Source organism: Poecilia formosa, unplaced genomic scaffold (assembly GCF_000485575.1).
Source record: "Poecilia formosa unplaced genomic scaffold, Poecilia_formosa-5.1.2 Scaffold297, whole genome shotgun sequence".
Lineage (NCBI taxonomy): Eukaryota > Metazoa > Chordata > Actinopteri > Cyprinodontiformes > Poeciliidae > Poecilia > Poecilia formosa.
The window spans coordinates 579,837-596,216 of NW_006800236.1; the positions used below are offsets into that span (position 1 = coordinate 579,837).

At 41.5% G+C, this 16,380-nt stretch overlaps 2 protein-coding genes across 2 annotated transcripts in view; one reads left to right on the forward strand and one right to left on the reverse strand.

Annotated features, from left to right (window-relative positions):
* The first annotated feature begins 617 nt into the window (after positions 1–617).
* Positions 618–7,581, forward strand: pln2 (phospholamban 2). The gene is made up of 2 exons (XM_007572232.2): positions 618–745; positions 6,352–7,581. The coding sequence occupies exon 2, from the start codon at positions 6,465–6,467 to the stop codon at positions 6,624–6,626; it is 162 nt and encodes a 53-aa protein (XP_007572294.1). The 5' UTR covers positions 618–745; positions 6,352–6,464; the 3' UTR covers positions 6,627–7,581.
* A 790-nt stretch (positions 7,582–8,371) lies between these two features.
* LOC103151948 (protein FAM184A) overlaps positions 8,372–16,380 on the reverse strand; it is a 37,401-nt gene continuing 29,392 nt past the window's right edge. Inside the window, exons 22-24 of the mRNA XM_016660767.1 lie at positions 16,212–16,316; positions 12,889–13,247; positions 8,372–11,318 (exon numbers count right to left, since the gene is read on the reverse strand). Coding sequence (XP_016516253.1) covers positions 11,204–11,318; positions 12,889–13,247; positions 16,212–16,316 — 579 coding nt within the window. The 3' untranslated portion in view covers positions 8,372–11,203. The remainder of the gene's footprint in view (positions 11,319–12,888; positions 13,248–16,211; positions 16,317–16,380) is intronic.

Genomic DNA, 16,380 nt, shown 5'->3' on the forward strand with positions numbered 1-16,380 from the left:
AATATCAAAATGAAAGTAATTTATATAAATACAAAAGGAAATTAGGCAAAATACACCTGGAGATTATCTAACACCTGCAGGTGTGAGTCTGTTTCAACAAGTCAGTTCTTCACACAGTGAAGTTTCTCACTTCACTGGGCAGAGTATCCAGAAATGTGACTCAAAAGTAGTGATGCTTCATAAAAATAAATTACCCAAGTAAAGATAAAATGCAAAATGTAATAAAAAATACTCCTAAAAGTTATTGTTTCTGGTTTGTCATAGTAGATAATAAATTAATGTGCAGAATGACCACAAATGGCCCTAAAACAGAAATACCACCAGTGGTCTTTGCACTGACTTTAGCGGTTCTCGTTATGTGTGGACAAACATGAAACGAAAGAATGATTATTCCTGGTTTAACAACAATTTTCAAAAGTTTTCACAAATAAAACTCAGGGGTGACTGTGGAGTCAGTGGGTAAAGCTGTGGGTTTGATTCCAGCTTCCTCTCTGGTGTAATTCAGCTAAACTGAGCAGTGGCGCCTCAGTCCAGCATGTTCAGTTCAGCAAATACAAATTTGGTGTCCTGGCTCTCTTAAAATCCTCTCTGGGATGTCCTCCCTCCCTTCTTCCCTCCCTCCCTCTCTCTCTCTGTCTCTCTGCTCCTCCTGTCTCCTCCTCAGTGTTTCCAGCCTTGCGGAGCGCTGCATATCTGACGTTGCTGTCTCCAGCTCCAACCAGCTCCGCTCTCATCTCTCTGCAAGGTAAGACTCAGCATCCTCTATGAACTTTTGTCTCCCCTCGATTTGAGAAGTTAGGAAACGACTTCGGATTTGACAAGGGACGAGCAGGAAAATGAGGAATAAGCACGACGGATCGCCGAAGTTAGATTTGATCTGGTGGGTTAAAAAAAAAAAAAAAAAAAAGAGGCAAAAAAAAAAAAAAAAAGGAGGCGATGTTTAACGTTGCGATGCCGAGACGAATCGCTGGCTCTTGTAAAAAAATGTCAGCGTTCACGTTGAATAAACAGAAGAGGAGCAGCAGGGGGATGGAAACTGGACTGAACCTCCCAGAGGGATAAACACTCGCTCCCTGGACTTCCAAACTGAGCACATGATCTTATTTCGGAGCGACGAGGAGCCAAATCAGCTCAATCTAATCTCTACATTCATAAGGAAAGGAAATCATATTAGATTTCACTGCATAGTTCTGCTGGAGGCTGAAGAACGAGCTCTTGGTTTTGATTTGTAGAGTCCGGTGGGAAGCTTGTGTCCTCCACAAAAATGTCCACCTTTTAATTTTGATTGCAAGATTAAATGTTTTCACAGCTAAATATAGAAAAATAAGCAAAGACGATTATTACACAGCTGTGGAAAAGTGCTTTTGATTCCTAAACTTGTAACTGCTAGTAGAAAATAAACACGGTGGATCAGCTTTGGCTCACTCTACAGTGGCAAAACCAGTTTAACTCTCAATCAAATTAAAGTCTGGACTTTGACTGGCCGTCACTGAAAACTCTCCATCTGTGCCATTCAGAATTGAACTCACTGGTTTGCTTTGACTCGTCGTCCTTCTGCGTGACCCCTTCGCTCTTGAGTTTAAGGTCACAAGCTGATGGTTGGACATTCTGCTTCAGGGTTTGCTAATGAAGCTGCAAAGCAGCCCCAGACCACGCTGGTGGTCGTCACAATGTTCTTTTCATGATTCAGAAAACCTTCGCCTTTGTCTCATCAGTCCAAAGAAAATGATCCTCAAAGTCTTGAGGACCACCGAGACGTTTTCTGGTAAATGTGGGCAAAATGATGTTCTTCTAACTCCTCCATGGAGGCCGTTTGTCTCTCTTCCTTCTTGTCGAGGTGACCTCTGACCTTAACCGAGGCCTGTAGGGGTGTAGATGTTGCGGTCGTCCACCGCTGAGAAGCTTCATCACTGACCCACGCGTTCTCTGTTTGTAGAAAATGGTTCTCACCAGCTGCGTTTCCAATACAAATGTGTGCAAAATGTTGTTGATGTTCCGCTCATGTGGAAAAAAGTAAATACATTTTTCGCAATTAAATAACACAATTAAAATCACACATGAATACAGTTGTTCATGTAATAAGTCTTTAAAAAGCATGCAGTGCCATCATCCTCCTACCACTTCCTGTTGTCCTCTTCATCTTTTCTGCCGATTGTTGATCACATGACTTGTGTGATGCAAAAAGTGTTTCCTTTGCAGTTTTGCAAATTACACCAATTTCAATACAGCCAAAAAAAGAGAGAACTTTTTATCGAAAGCGGGAGTTTTTTTTTTTCTTTCTAATTTGGCGTGTTTACATTAAGCAAACTTATTTTCACAATTGCAATTTGCCCAATGTTTTTGTCAATGGGAATGCAGCCTACTGAGGTTCACTGGTGTCACAAATTCTTATCCAGACTCATAAGTCGTCTGTTCTTGAATTTCAACTAGTCCGGCATTTTTTGATTCATTCTGAACCAAAAAATGTCATCAATTCTACTTTATTTATGACTTAACCACAGGGGTGGCATACTTTTCAATTGGGTTGGTATGGATGACCTTTTTCCTCTGAAGTTGTCTTAGACTGAAAGATCCGATTGATGAACATTTGGTTTCTTGAAATTTTCGGGTGTGCAGAACGACATCCTGACAGCTGGTTTCAAACCTGCTGCTGCCCCAGTTGGAATATTAGGTCGGCATCAGAAAGTACGAGCATCTGTCTAACCTACATACCGCCGACGTGTCGGTCAGGTTGATGCGCAAAAGTTCCTGCCAACAAACGCATCAAACCAAACACACTAAATGTTTTGTAGGTTAAGCGCAGCAATCCTTTCAGGATGTGTTTGTACCCGTGTGTGCGTGTGTGTGTGTGTGAGTGTGAAGCTCAACCCAACAGCTGCATGTGCTGACACACACGCAGATAAAAGTCACACCAGAGGAATGACTGGCATCTAGGAGACTTCAGGGCGCTCCAGATCAGAGCGGCATGAAAATGTTTCGGCGAAACTTTGCAGAGGTGTGCTTTCACGGTAACGTTTATCTAAAATAAAAATAGGAACTCTTTGAAGTGCAAATATGAAACTTAAAAGGGATCAAATACATTGTTTTTCCCTTTTGCAACATTCAAATGTTGGCCTGAAACATTTCAGTGACCTCCAATCTTGTTAATCCATGAAATAACTGAACAAATAAACTTTTTGACCGCATCCAAGTCAATGGAATCAAGACATTTTTAAACTATAACCTGTCTGACAAATATGAAGTCGGGTAAAATGTTTTAGAACATTTCAGAAAAGGTGAGAAAACTGTAAAATTACGTACATTTAAACATGGTGGAGGACTTTCACCGTCATAAAGGCTTAAAGCTGCTGGGTTATGACAGATGAAGTGTGTCCAGCAAAGCAAAAGCTGAATACGGGGACCTTTTGTCCACTATTAAGTAGGGTAGAGGCCCTCTGATGCTGTGGGTCTGTTTCCCCTCCAAGAGTGCTAGGAACTTGGTTAGTATTCTTTGAAATACCATAACATTAAATAAATTTAATAAACAAAGGAACAAATTTAGGAAGCAAGATGGAAGGACGTAACATGTAGACAGATTAAAGGGAATGAAGTCTGGAAATAAACTCCAATTATTTGAGTTTCCTCACACATTTAACTCTTCGCATCATTCACACACTTATTTACATCGTCTCTGATGTCCTTCCTGCTCAGCTCTTAACTCGTGGCTGGAATCAGTTAAAGTTAGAAAGTTCGGGTCACAGAAAAATGTCAGGGTCAGCCCCCGACCCGTCTGTTCTCAGACAGCAGCCTCCGTTTTCGTAGAAGACGAATTCTCAGAGCCTCCGGACGACGGAGCGCAGCGTTAACTCACTTAACTTTGAAGTCAAGGGCGGCCCATCCTCTGCTGCAGTTGCTGCGATTTGTCCACCTGCACTTCGTTTTTACCGCCGGTTATTAACAGACGAACCAATCCCCACAGACAGAGCAGCTGTGCCCGTTTGATCCTCTGAAACACGAGATGTGCAAACAAAAGAGCAGAAGACTGAGTGATGACAAGGAAACAGTTTAGGGTAGAGCAAAAAAAAAAAAAAAAATGAATTTAAACAAAACAATTATTGCTAACACATTGATGTACAAAAAAAAAAAAAAAACATAAATAAATACATAAAGTGCTCAGTATCAACCCAGCAGTTTATAATGTAGCCTTAGAAAAAAATCGTGAAACAACACACTATATTATAAACAGAGTTTAAAATAAAGTTTATGATACGACAAAGGATTTTTGTTGTTTGGCTAGTAGAAAGGAAAATGCTGCTACATTACAAGCCACTAGATGGCGACAGGATGGAAAAGAAGTTCCAAGCATGAATTAAAGAACTTAAAAAAGAACTCATTATGGTAAAATGTGCTAAAAAATAGGAGTATTCTCCTGTTCCAAACATTCAGGCAGATTTGGCTTAGATTAAATCTTACACAGGTGTTGCTATGGCCTAGTCAAAGTTCAGACCTAAAACAATGGCAGGACTTGAAAATCTATGTTCACAGACTGAGCTTGAGCTGTTTTTTGCAAATAACTGGGAAAAATTTGGAACAATTCTGCCGTACTCCACTCAGGCACAGCAGAAAATAAATGCATGCCACGCTTTCAGATTATTATTTCTTTAAAAAAAAAAAGTATCCTTATCCTTCCTTTCACATTTATGCACTACCCTGTATTGATTTCAGTCAAGGAGTGGGGATATTTTTGACACCAGTAGGTGTCAAATACCTGAATACAAAACCACAGTCCTTATGAGTTGTTACAGCTACTTATCCTGCAGGATTGCAAAACAAAACAAACAAAAAAACAAAAACAAATTAAGGAGTTGAAATCTCAGCTTCAGCTCTGAGATGAAAGGCTCAAAATCTTCTGAGTACGCGTTCTTCCCGAGTCAGGCGCTGCTGAATACATTGTGCGTCCTCCCCCCCAAAAAAATCACCAAAGAGATGGGAGAGCTTTGTGAAAATGAAAATGAAATATTCAGGTTTTCCTCCAGGACAGAATGAAAATCCCATAAATGGGCAGACTGAAGTAAATCCCTCCTGCAGGACTGTGGTAATCTCTAAGAGAATCTCACAGAAAACAAAACGCGTTGACCTAAAGCGACGGCCTGTTTCTGCCATAATCATGTTCCAGCTTACAGAACAAGTGTTTATTGTCAGTTATCAGAGCTTAAGAGTAAAAGCCCTCTGAGTGTCTTCCTACGGAAGACCGACTTCTCTTGAACTTCGCCTCATTTCATGAGGTGATGATACGGATGAGGGTATTAAGTGTTAACAAGTGACTTAAAGGCAGATTAGGGGAGGAAGGAAGAAAGAAAAGTGAAAGTATGAAAAGGATGTGTTGAAACCTTGTGGTTGGGAACTGAAAAACTGGTTGTTAAAACCACTTAGCTATAGTTGTGGCAAAAATCAAATCAGATGCAAATCTTTAAACCCCTACGGACAAGTGTAGGGGGGTGTGATGCAAATTAAATCCACCATTTTATAACAATTTTTCTAGTTATAAATAGAAATTTCTCAGTGCTACTCCACAAGTGGTTAACAAGAACCACTGGAACCACAGGGACCTTACAGCGCCGATCCCAGGAAAGCCCCGGTTCAGACGACAGAACCGCGGTAAAGCACGGCTCTATCACCGGGCACTTTGTCCCTTTACATGCCTGCTTGAAACAATGGCTCCAGCGCTCTGTGGTCTTCACATTTCTCCAGACAGAGCAGAGATTAGCACTTCATCAGGCATCAGCTGGCGCACATTTGCAGCTCTGTTATCGTCACACCCTGCGCTGAAGGACACGGGGGGTCACGTATCTCAACCTGTAGAGGCTGCAATGAAAAGGAACTAAAGTGAGAATAGCTGTGTTTGCATTACAAAATGTGTGGAAAACCTTGTCAGTATTCTTGCTAATATATATAAAAAAAAAACAATTTTGCAATTGCAGTCTTTCTATGAAGTAAGTAGCGTAATTAGAATTACATGTAAGTTTGTACTCACGATAAGTCATTAAAAAACATGCAGTGCCTTCATCGTTCAACTATGTCCTGTTTTCTTCTTCGTGGTTTACGCCAGTGGTAGAATCCAGTTGTTGATCATGTGACTTCTGTTATGTAAAGAAAAGTGTTTCCACTGCAGTTTTGGGAAATAAACCAATTTTAATATGGCAAAAGAAAAAAGCACCTCATCTTCACGCCAAACCTTTTTAGCAAAAAATAATTTTTTTTTTTTTGAAATTGCCGTTTTTCCATTAAGCAAATTTATTATCTAAATGTTAAATTGCGTGTCTATATCATGAACTGGAGACTAAAATTCTCTCTCTCTCTCTCTTGAAGTAGAGAACAGTCAACGGAAAGAGAGGACAAAAGAGTTCGCCGCTTCCATCTTCAACAGCCGGACTGAACCGCCCCAGCTCCCCGACCCCCCACTGACCCGCACGTCCGCCGTCCTCATGGAGCGCGTCCAGCACATGACCAAGTCGGCCATCCGTCGAGCATCTCAGATCGAGGTGAACCCCCAGGCCAAGAGGAACCTGCAGGAGCTGTTTGTCAACTTCACACTCATCCTCATCTGCCTGCTGCTCATCTACATCATCGTCCTGCTGAGCAGCTGAGAGCAGAAAGGGACACATGCAGAGCCTGGCAGAGCTCAACCGCTGAAAAAAAAACGGGGGATTTCAGAGAAATATCAGATTTTTTAAAAAAAAAAATAAGTCATTATATCTCTGCTTCTCTTATTACGTTTTATCATCTTTGATCCTGTTTGCGTGTATGCACCGAAATTTTCTGACCACACTGTGTAGAAGCGACATTAAACACGATGCACATGAAGTGGGAAACATTCATGCATCTCTGAGGTTTGCTTCCTGTTGCATGAACATTTTTCTCTCCGTCTGCTCTGACTGAGAGATAATCTTCACAGATTTTCAACCCTCAAGATGTCCTCTACTGCATTTACTAAAAAACTATTGTAAAAAGGATTATGAATTAATCCCCCCTCCCCCATGACAGTACCTCTTGAGGAAATCTTCATCTACAGTCTCTGGCATTTTAATTAAAAAAGTCCTAATACAGCTGTGTCCAAAATTTACACAAGCTACATATAAAATGAAGAAGGTCCAAAGCACGGCTAAAGCGGTGAAAGGTTGAGGATTCTCAAAATAGAAAAAGAAGAAAACAGCAGCTGAAGCTAATTTTTTTCCCAGTCTGATGGAAACTAAAGAAAATCTCAGTTCTTGTCACATAAAACAAACAGTCATGTGGATAACAAGAAAAGATTTACCAAACATTTGGTAATGTAATAAGGACACTGAGAAATGATGAGAAACCTGCTATAAATGATCAGTTTCATCCTAACAGTCATTTATCTCACTGTTTGACAAAATCTGTTGCAGAGACTGACTTGAAAATGTAAACATCCACAAGTGCTTGCTGCCAGAATAAAACATCATTGGGGGGAAATAAATAATGAACTATTGCAGGGGAAAAAAAGTTGACTTTGGCGCCACCCAATGGCAGATACCTAAAAGTGGAGGGGCAGCAGTGAACAGCTGGTCGTAAATTTCCAATTTAAAACGATATTCCTGAAAAACACATCTTTTTAAGAAATTGCATGAAAAACAAAAAGTGTTTGAAATCTGTGTGAGATTCGCTGAGGTACCATCCAGCGACACACTGAAGCAACAAGATGTGATGTAAATTGAAGTTTTATTCCTCAAGAGAGAAAAAAAAGATGTCACATTAGCTAAGAGGATTTACAATATTTGCTTGTCAGCTTACAATACAAACATTTAAGACGAAGGATGTTTTTGTTTTCTTTAATTTCTGTAAGAAAGATGTGTCGAGCACAGAATAAACACTATTACATATCTGCATAAATCTCTGATTTGTATTCAGTTTTCAATTCAATGTTCAGCTGGAAGCTCGGAGGTGATTGGTGGGTTTCGATTTTACTAGTTCTGACGTGTGATTGGTTGACAGCAGGACTTCCTGGGGAAAGCTGCATTTACCTGATTCTGTATAAGAACAGGAAAAGGAAAGGAGCTCCCACCTGAAACCTCCTACACGGAGCAGCTCATGCTTATTGCTAGGTATGGTAGCAGACCTGTGATGCTGTGGGCTGATTTCTGTCCCAAAAGGCTCTGGGCATAAATGCAAGCACATTTTCAATACGAATTCAGGGTCTTCTGCCCTTAAATGCGACAACACTACGGACAAAGCTACGCCACAAGTTGTTTTAAAGGGAAAAACGTAAAGCTAATAGGCGCCATCTAGTGGCAAAACATTAAATTGGAGGATGTTGTAGTTATAATTTCTACAGGAAGGAGTCGTAGCTGAAAATGACAGTCCAAACTAGTTCATTTCTCACAATCAGTGTTTTATTGTTCCATAACATACAACAGAAGTGATATAAATATAAATATTGTTATAACTGCAATGTGTTTACTTCAAAAAGGGCATGACAGATATGCAATTATGAGTTTCATGTTGACTTCGGACCACTTTCAGTTCAGTTAAACAATCGTATGAATTTCAGTTCTGTAAACTTTTGAAACAATACATAAATAACAGAGTAAAAAAATACAATAAAGTAAACAACATCTTAAAACATTAATAAATATAACGGTTTGAAAACGCGTTACAAACACCGCAAAGGTCCTTTAACCATTATTAATAGGAGCTTCAGGAAGAAAATTAAAAGCAAAAACTGTTGAGATAATATATTAAGCTAAAAAATTAAGGACTTCTGCACATTACAGTGCAGATATCTAAGATAAAATGCCCATATTTTATATAGTCATTAAATTAATCTAAACTTCACAGTGTGCATGGAGCAATGAACCAGCTGTGGTTCAGTGTATCTGGACCTCAATCCCATTAAGATCCTCTGAACTCCCCTTTATTCCTTCGTTTGTACATAGAAGTATTTACAATTTAACCAGTTTAGCACATTCAGCACAACTTCAGAGACTGGATGCATCATTCATGACATAGAGGACAGATTTCTGGGTCCTCTGAGATGTTTAAAGTGTTTCAGGAAGTGTTGAACTAGGCTCGGGAAAATTCAGACAGTATTTTTTATTGGCACCTCTAGTAAAGATGTGTAAACACTTTAAGACTTCAGAAAAGTAGAAAAACCACGAGCTGCACTTATTGAGTGGAGAAAATTCGAAACTTTTTAAATCGAAAATCTGTTTAAAGCTAAGAAACTAAGTCATGATTTGGGTTTTCAGCCCGAGTGCTTTGCTACTTTCAGATATTTGTAGTAATTATTAAGAATAGGCGCGTAAAAAAAAAAAAAACATGGAGGGTGCTAAATCGTTTAATGAAACATCAAATTATCGTCTAATCAGACTCTCAGCAGCTTTTCTGATTTAGTTGGGATTAGTTCAAACACTTCCTGCGGCTTCTACTTGCTCCGTAAAGGAAGACATCGGACTGACCTGAAACGTTTGCGCGTCAAGCTCTTTCCGAGGACAAACCGAGCCTCTTTTGGGTTGAAGATGAGCATGCAGCTTGGAAAAACTGTAAACTGTACAGATTTCTGTATGGAGTCCAGCAAGATGACTACGTAAACCTTTGAGTTGGAAGAAGAAGAAAAAAGAAAAGAAAGAAAAACGGGACGGTACACTGAGAAGCTATGAGTATTTCAAGTGAATGAGAGCAGCATGAGTGTGTCTGTTTTCACATGCTCTGTGGTCTGTCCGCACGGCCAGAGACGTGAAGCAGAGGAGTTCGGACTCGGACACCAAAACGTTGACGCTTGTAGTTAAAACTTGGACTAAACCCTCCTTGGCATTAAATAACAACAAAGAAAGAAAGGAAAAAGGCAGAACTCTTCCTCGTTACATCTCTGGTCCTGAGGCGGAACAAACAGACCACAGGAAAAACAGTGTTCATACGCCATAAATAGTGGGAATAATAAAAATACAGGGGGACGCTCGGTTCAGCTCGTCTGCGTGTTTCTCCTCCTGAGACTGTTATGGACGCCTGGAGGCGTAAACCGAGCGCCCCTCGGTTAGCTCTGACGCTTGAAAACCACCTTCGCACATGTACTGTATGTACACAGGCAAAGCACTGGGACAGCGAGCTGAAGTGAGGCTCTTACTTTGTTGTTTTGTTTGCTGGTGTAGTTTTTACTGCAGAGGCCAAAAAGCACAACCAGAACCAACGTGAATGATGAAGTCAGAAACGCACACATGAGGCATGGAGGCAGACGGATCGGAGTTTAAAAAGACCAGATCGATCACTGCATGGAAAATAGTTTGCCAGGCGCAGTAGAGTAATAGAAAACCAACAGGTGCAGTCATGAGGTGAGAGCAGCTGATTTTGTTCAATCATTTCTTTAAAAATCCTCACAAATGTTTAAGGATGAAGGCAACAAACGCTGTATGTGTTGAGTAAAATGGATGGTTCCAGACAAAAACGCTCAGAACGACATCTGAAACGCTTTCAAATGGACAAAAACCCAGAAAACTATTATTCCAAGCGATCAAGTGCCAAAGACAAAGTCAATAATCAGCTCTAGGATGATCAAAGAATCTACGGTTGAAATGACAGTTGACAAAAAAAAAAAACAACAAACAAAACATCATCTGAACTTTCGTGAGCAGATCAATAAAATCACTAGTATGGGGTGGTTGGTTGAATTCCTAGACTTTAATCCAACATGTGTTCATAAGTTTTAATCATTTCAATGTTCAAGAAGGAGACGGGTTCTGTGTCCCAGAGATCAATGTGTTTTGGGGTCGAATGTGTGAACAAAATTTTAAAACTCAACATTTCTGGCATTTAGTAAATCAAAACAAAATCCTAATTTACCTAAAAGAGCTAAAAGTTTTCTCTAATTTGATACAATATAAACAAAATAGGTGTACTTTTAAATAAAGTGAAAATAATAATCTGGTTTCAACAGACGCCTTACTGTTAAATTCACGGTCTTTTAATAATGATGAGGCACTGCTCGTCTTTGTGCTCACAATGTACGGAAGCCCAAAGGTAAAAAAAAAAAAAAATCAGACTGGAAACGTGAAATGCTCATATCAGGACCGGATGTCTGTTATCTCAACCCATCAAGCGACTCGAATTGCGCCGTTTGATTCGCCGTCACACTTTAGCTCCCTGTCCCATTACTTTATTTAAATTTTTTGACAGAACTGGGGTATTTTTTTTTTCTTTTTTTTTTTGCCAGTCAGAAAGAGAAGTACAGCGAGTACAAGTCTTCCTCTTTTGGGACATATTCTTTGACTTTTTCTGCCTCGATCCCTCTCGAGTCGGACGGTGTGGGAACGCCGGCTTCAGGAAGGCTGCGGGGAAATAAAGAGACATAACAGCTCTTAAGAAGAAGAGGAGGGGAAGAAAAGACAGAGACGGCAGAAAGTAACGGTGATTGGCTCGTGTGTTGAAATTGCGGAACTGAACCGGTGACAGAATACAGTGATGTGGGAATCCACGGAGGGCTTAAGATGGATAAAAATGGCCCAAAAACAAATCCTCAGGCTTCACACCGACTCTTTGAGTCAGCTGCAGTCTATTCCCCCCCGACGGCAAAACCTTCCAGTGATTTCTAATCAGCAGTAGCAAGCAGCGCTCCTTCATCTGTTTGCTTTGTGTCCACTGAAGACAGAGGCAGCAGCTGCTGCTCGCCCCCCCCCCTCCCCCTCCTTCTGTTTCTTTCAAGTTTTCCCACTCCTAAGCTGCCGCAGTGCAGTTTTCTCCCTTTCAGGTCCCACTGAGACTGATTTGAACTTGCAAAGTTTTGAGTTTCCCACCTATCTTCTCTTTTATTTATTTGCAACCAGCAGCAGATGGAGATGAAAGTTAAGGATGAGAGGCAAAACTGTCCGCGGTGTCGAAATGGGGAGGCTGGACGAGGAAAAAAAGAAAAACGGGGTGTTCAGACACAGCGGATCAAAACAGGGGATTATGCATTCATTATTTTTGTGTATTGACCCTGATCTAATGAAGTCTGGCTGCAAAAGACTGCAGCGTTGTGTGAAATGAGTCGATCGGAGCTGGGCTCCGGGATGGCTCCAGGCCCAAATTAAAATTCCAATTTCAATCCCGCCTGGCTCCTGTTTTAGTTTCGCTACACTCTTTAGCGCTCAGCGTGACCATAAAGGACTACATACAGCTGGAACTTTGTCTTAAAACTTCACGAGCATGCTGACTGATGAGCATGCTGACTGAAAGTTGTAGATTGAACGATGCAATTGGTGCCGGTTGGGACTTTTTCCAGCGCTCAAACTTGCACAAAAAGTGGTCAGTGTGTTAACATTGTTCATGTCTTCTGGGACTTCACTTTTTTCTTGTTAAAAACTAATCCTTAATAGGCTCAATATGATTTTATGTGACAGACCAACAGCGGAGGACAGACGGATGGAGGGGGGATGAATGAATGGATGGATGACAAACAGATAGTTGGTTGACGAAAGGGTGGATGGCTAGACTGTGCTATAATTTGTTGCATGGATAGATGGATGACGGATGGATGGTTGAATAATGGATGGATGGATTATTAATGGGTGGATAGACGGATGGATGATAAATGGATGATGACTTTCACCTCACTGCTCCACTCTGTTGCTTTATCACATAAAACCTCAGAATAATCCATAAAAACTTCAGCTTACAATGGAAATAAACGAGAAAAGTCTCAGGAGGGATGAAGCCTCTGAAAAGCGACTGTAAAGTGTTCAGTAAACCTGTAAGCTGCTCAGTTTACAGTTTGGGCACTGAAGACAGAACTAAGCGAGACGAGTGATGTCGGCGATGCGGGTGGTGGAGGTGCGGCGGACGTGAACACATGATCTGTTTTGCAGTGAAAAACCAAAGTGGAGAGTTGCAGCGGCGGCGGGAACTCACATCATTTCTCACCTCCCACAGCTCTGCAGGCCCTGATGCTGCGCGAGGGGATCCTGAGGAGCATGAGGAGGAGCGAGGCTCGGCATGGGATGGTGTGGGGGATGAGGAAGAGGGAGAGGATGCTGAGGTAGAGGAGAAGAAGAAGGAGGAGGAAGAGGGCTGAACAGTGGCAGGGCTTTCTTATGTCTCGGGAGGGACCTCTGGAGGGGGGAGTGAGGAAGCGCAAAGCGGCCTCCCGGCCCTACCTCCCCGTCCTCCCGCCCCCCCTCCTCCTGGCCTTCGTGGCTCATGGTGGGAGGGCTGACGAATCGGAGAGCTGAATGGCTAGGGAAGCTGGTGAGGCGCTGATCTGATTGGCTGCCTGTTTTTGACTACAGACACACAGAGAGGCAACACATGAATGCTATGAATGCTGGCTGGCGAGCTGATTTTGGGTTAAACGCTGGTTTAATTGGACTTGACAGCAAACATTTCTGATGTAAACACAACCTCCGCCCTCGTGAGGTGAATCGTCTCAGTAAATGGAAAATATATCTGCTCTTCTAATGCTTTCTAGAGCCTCAGGCAAACTCACAGCTCTGTTCCTCTGTGCTTTTATCAGATTCTCTGATATTCTTGGGCGATAAAAAGGTTTGTGCAAAATTACGATCTTGTTCTTCCCCCATCTCCACACAAAAGCACATGAAGACTTGTCACATGTGTAACAAGGAAGCAAAAACGCCACCAAACTGTGAATGAATGCCAAACTCTGGAGAAAAACAAAAGCAGAGTTAAATTGTCACAGAAAAAAATTGTCAAGCTAGAAACAGTAAATACAGTTGACTAATACAATAATTCAGCATCTAATGCCTTATTTATCACAGGAAGACCATCTTAAATTCAGAGTTTCCCCTGATTTTCATGTCAAAATTCCATAACTTAAACTATTTTTTGTCTAAGTTTAAAGCTTGAACACAAAATATATAAATACGAATCTACAGCAGGTATTTCTACTGTGTCCAACCTGCACTTTTCAAGACAGCTTATGAACCCTAAAAACCGATAAAACTGGTTGCAAATGCTGCAAACTTTAGTCGTCACAATTCAGATTTGACAGAGCAGCACTAGATTACTGACGCTGTCCAGTTTCACATTTGACCCTCATGTTCCCATGTCGATGAGGTCGGCGCCATGACAACTGTGATGATGCGGAGCCCAGCTGTTTCCAGTGCGAGCTGCAGCAGGAGGAGTTTGAGAGGATCCTCTTTCCCGCGGTTACCGTGGATTCCTCTGAGGTGACGCAAAAACCTCTCCAGCATCTGCTGCGTTTCAGCTTCGCTTCTCACAAAATGAATCCAGTTTCTCCTCATCTCATTAACTTTGTGTAATCGAAAGAGGCAGCGCAAGATTTTTTACCTCCTGCCATCTGTGATGAGCTCAACATTTATGGTAAGAAGCAGCATGAAGGGGGTGAATTAATCGTCTAATGCATCATAGCGGTATTGTGAGAAGGTGGGTCGGTTATGGATTTACATAAAGAATCATTTGCTGCATCAGTGAAACTTGATGTAAAATGTAATCCCACCAACATGTGGCTGTGCAGTTTGCAGTTTTTTTTTTTGTTTTTTTTAAACCGCCGTCCCAATAGAAACAAATACGTGGTCGATTCTGGTTGCAACATCACAAAACGTGAAGAAAGGCGAAAACTGATTGAAATAGAGAGAAATAATAGAAATCCAAGCTTCACGAGCTACTCCTTCACTCCAAATTCAGCACAAAATACAAAAAAAAAAAAACATCTTTAACACCACTCACGCTGATAGCCTGTGGGTCAGGATAAAAGTGGATCAGAGGCAGGGAGTCGGCGTTACCAACGGCGATGTAGCCAGGGTGGCAAAGAGAAAACCTGACAAACACACCTAAAACTTAAACCTGGTTTTGATCTTTTGCTTGCTGGGCTTACATGCAGCACCTCCACTGCGCTTACTCTCAACTTTCACCTTTGGGAAACCTCAAACAACTTACGAAGATGCTGCTTGATTCGCATAAATCGGGTTAAAAATCATCTCTTGTTTCCTTGCTGCAGCAAAGAGGCTGCTACCTGCCACTGCACCGCCCTCACAGCTTCATCAGAGATTCTCTAATTTTCTATTACATTTCGGAGGTGTGGGGTGTAGTGGAGGAAAAGGAAGAATGCATGTTATTTAACGCCAGCAGCCCACAGGATGGGGAGGACAGAAAACGAGGAGATGATGAGCTGACGCTGTGACTCAAAATCAAGCTTTATTGTGTCTCAGCGGCATCGGCTGTGACAGCTGTGTGCAAACACATGAGAGGGTGACGAGCAGCTCTGTAAGCCGATATCAGACCTCACCACAGACTTGATGGGAGGATGCGAGCGGGCTTCGCAAAGGACTCGAAACAAAACGCTGTTGATTTGTGCTTGGCGGCGGAGACGACATGCGGCTATCAGAGGCACAAAAACAAGAAATGAGTGTTTCGCTTTTCTAGCAGAGCAGCAGACGAACGTTCGGGTCGTCTCCTGTTTTTGCGCCGATCGATTTCAATATAATGCAGAAGCTTAATCAATGGAGATGAACTATTATTCTGGCTCCTCTCGTTCCGTGCGGATCAATGGTGGGTAATTATGCTAAGATGCATAGTGACGGCCGAGGTTCTGCATGATGGAAGGGATCCTGGAAGGACTGCTAAGTAAACTAAGCACACAAAGCAGAGAAATGTCGATGTTTTCCCCTTTTTTAAGTTTCACGGTGAAAAGGTTTTATAGTGAGTGTTTTTTACTGTAAGATTTTCCCTTTAGCTGATTTGTATGTCACAAGATACAAGTCAGGTTTTTGTGGGAAACGTTTCGAGATCATTTATGATGGTTTCGTTTTCTTACGTCGCAGTGAGACAAAATGGTTTACTGACGTAATGAGACGGAATGCTGAGCTTGAATGTTATGAAGAGAAAAGAAAGTGAAGCACACAAACTGCTTTCACAACATAATCTGTCATTAACACAACAAGGCCTGTTCCATCAGAGGGGAGGAGTAAAGTTGTGGTCAAATAGAATCACCGCCTGTACAGAAATGCTCACTTTCCATAATGTCTCTTATGCAAAATCAGTATAACAATCCTCCACTTTCTTTCTGTTTTCTTTTGTTTTTAGCTATTTCTATTTCCAAAGTGCGATAACTACGCTCTGAATAATAAATCTAATATCACGTAAATCTTTTCATAATTAATTTAAAATTTTCCTCGACTATCCTGACTTGGAAAACACCAATTTCCATATTTCATGGTGACCGTGGTTAATCTGATTTCCTACGAGGGGAACGTGAAGAGAGCGCTCACCTTGATCAGAGGGTTGATGACGCCAACGTTGGCACTGGAATTGAAGACCTTGTTGAAGCCCGTCTCTCTGTTCACCAGCTCCAGCTGGTAAAACTTCTTGTCATCCTGAAGCAACAGGTTTGACGTTACAAAGTATCCAAACTCCATCAATTAGTCTTAACTCCTTCAA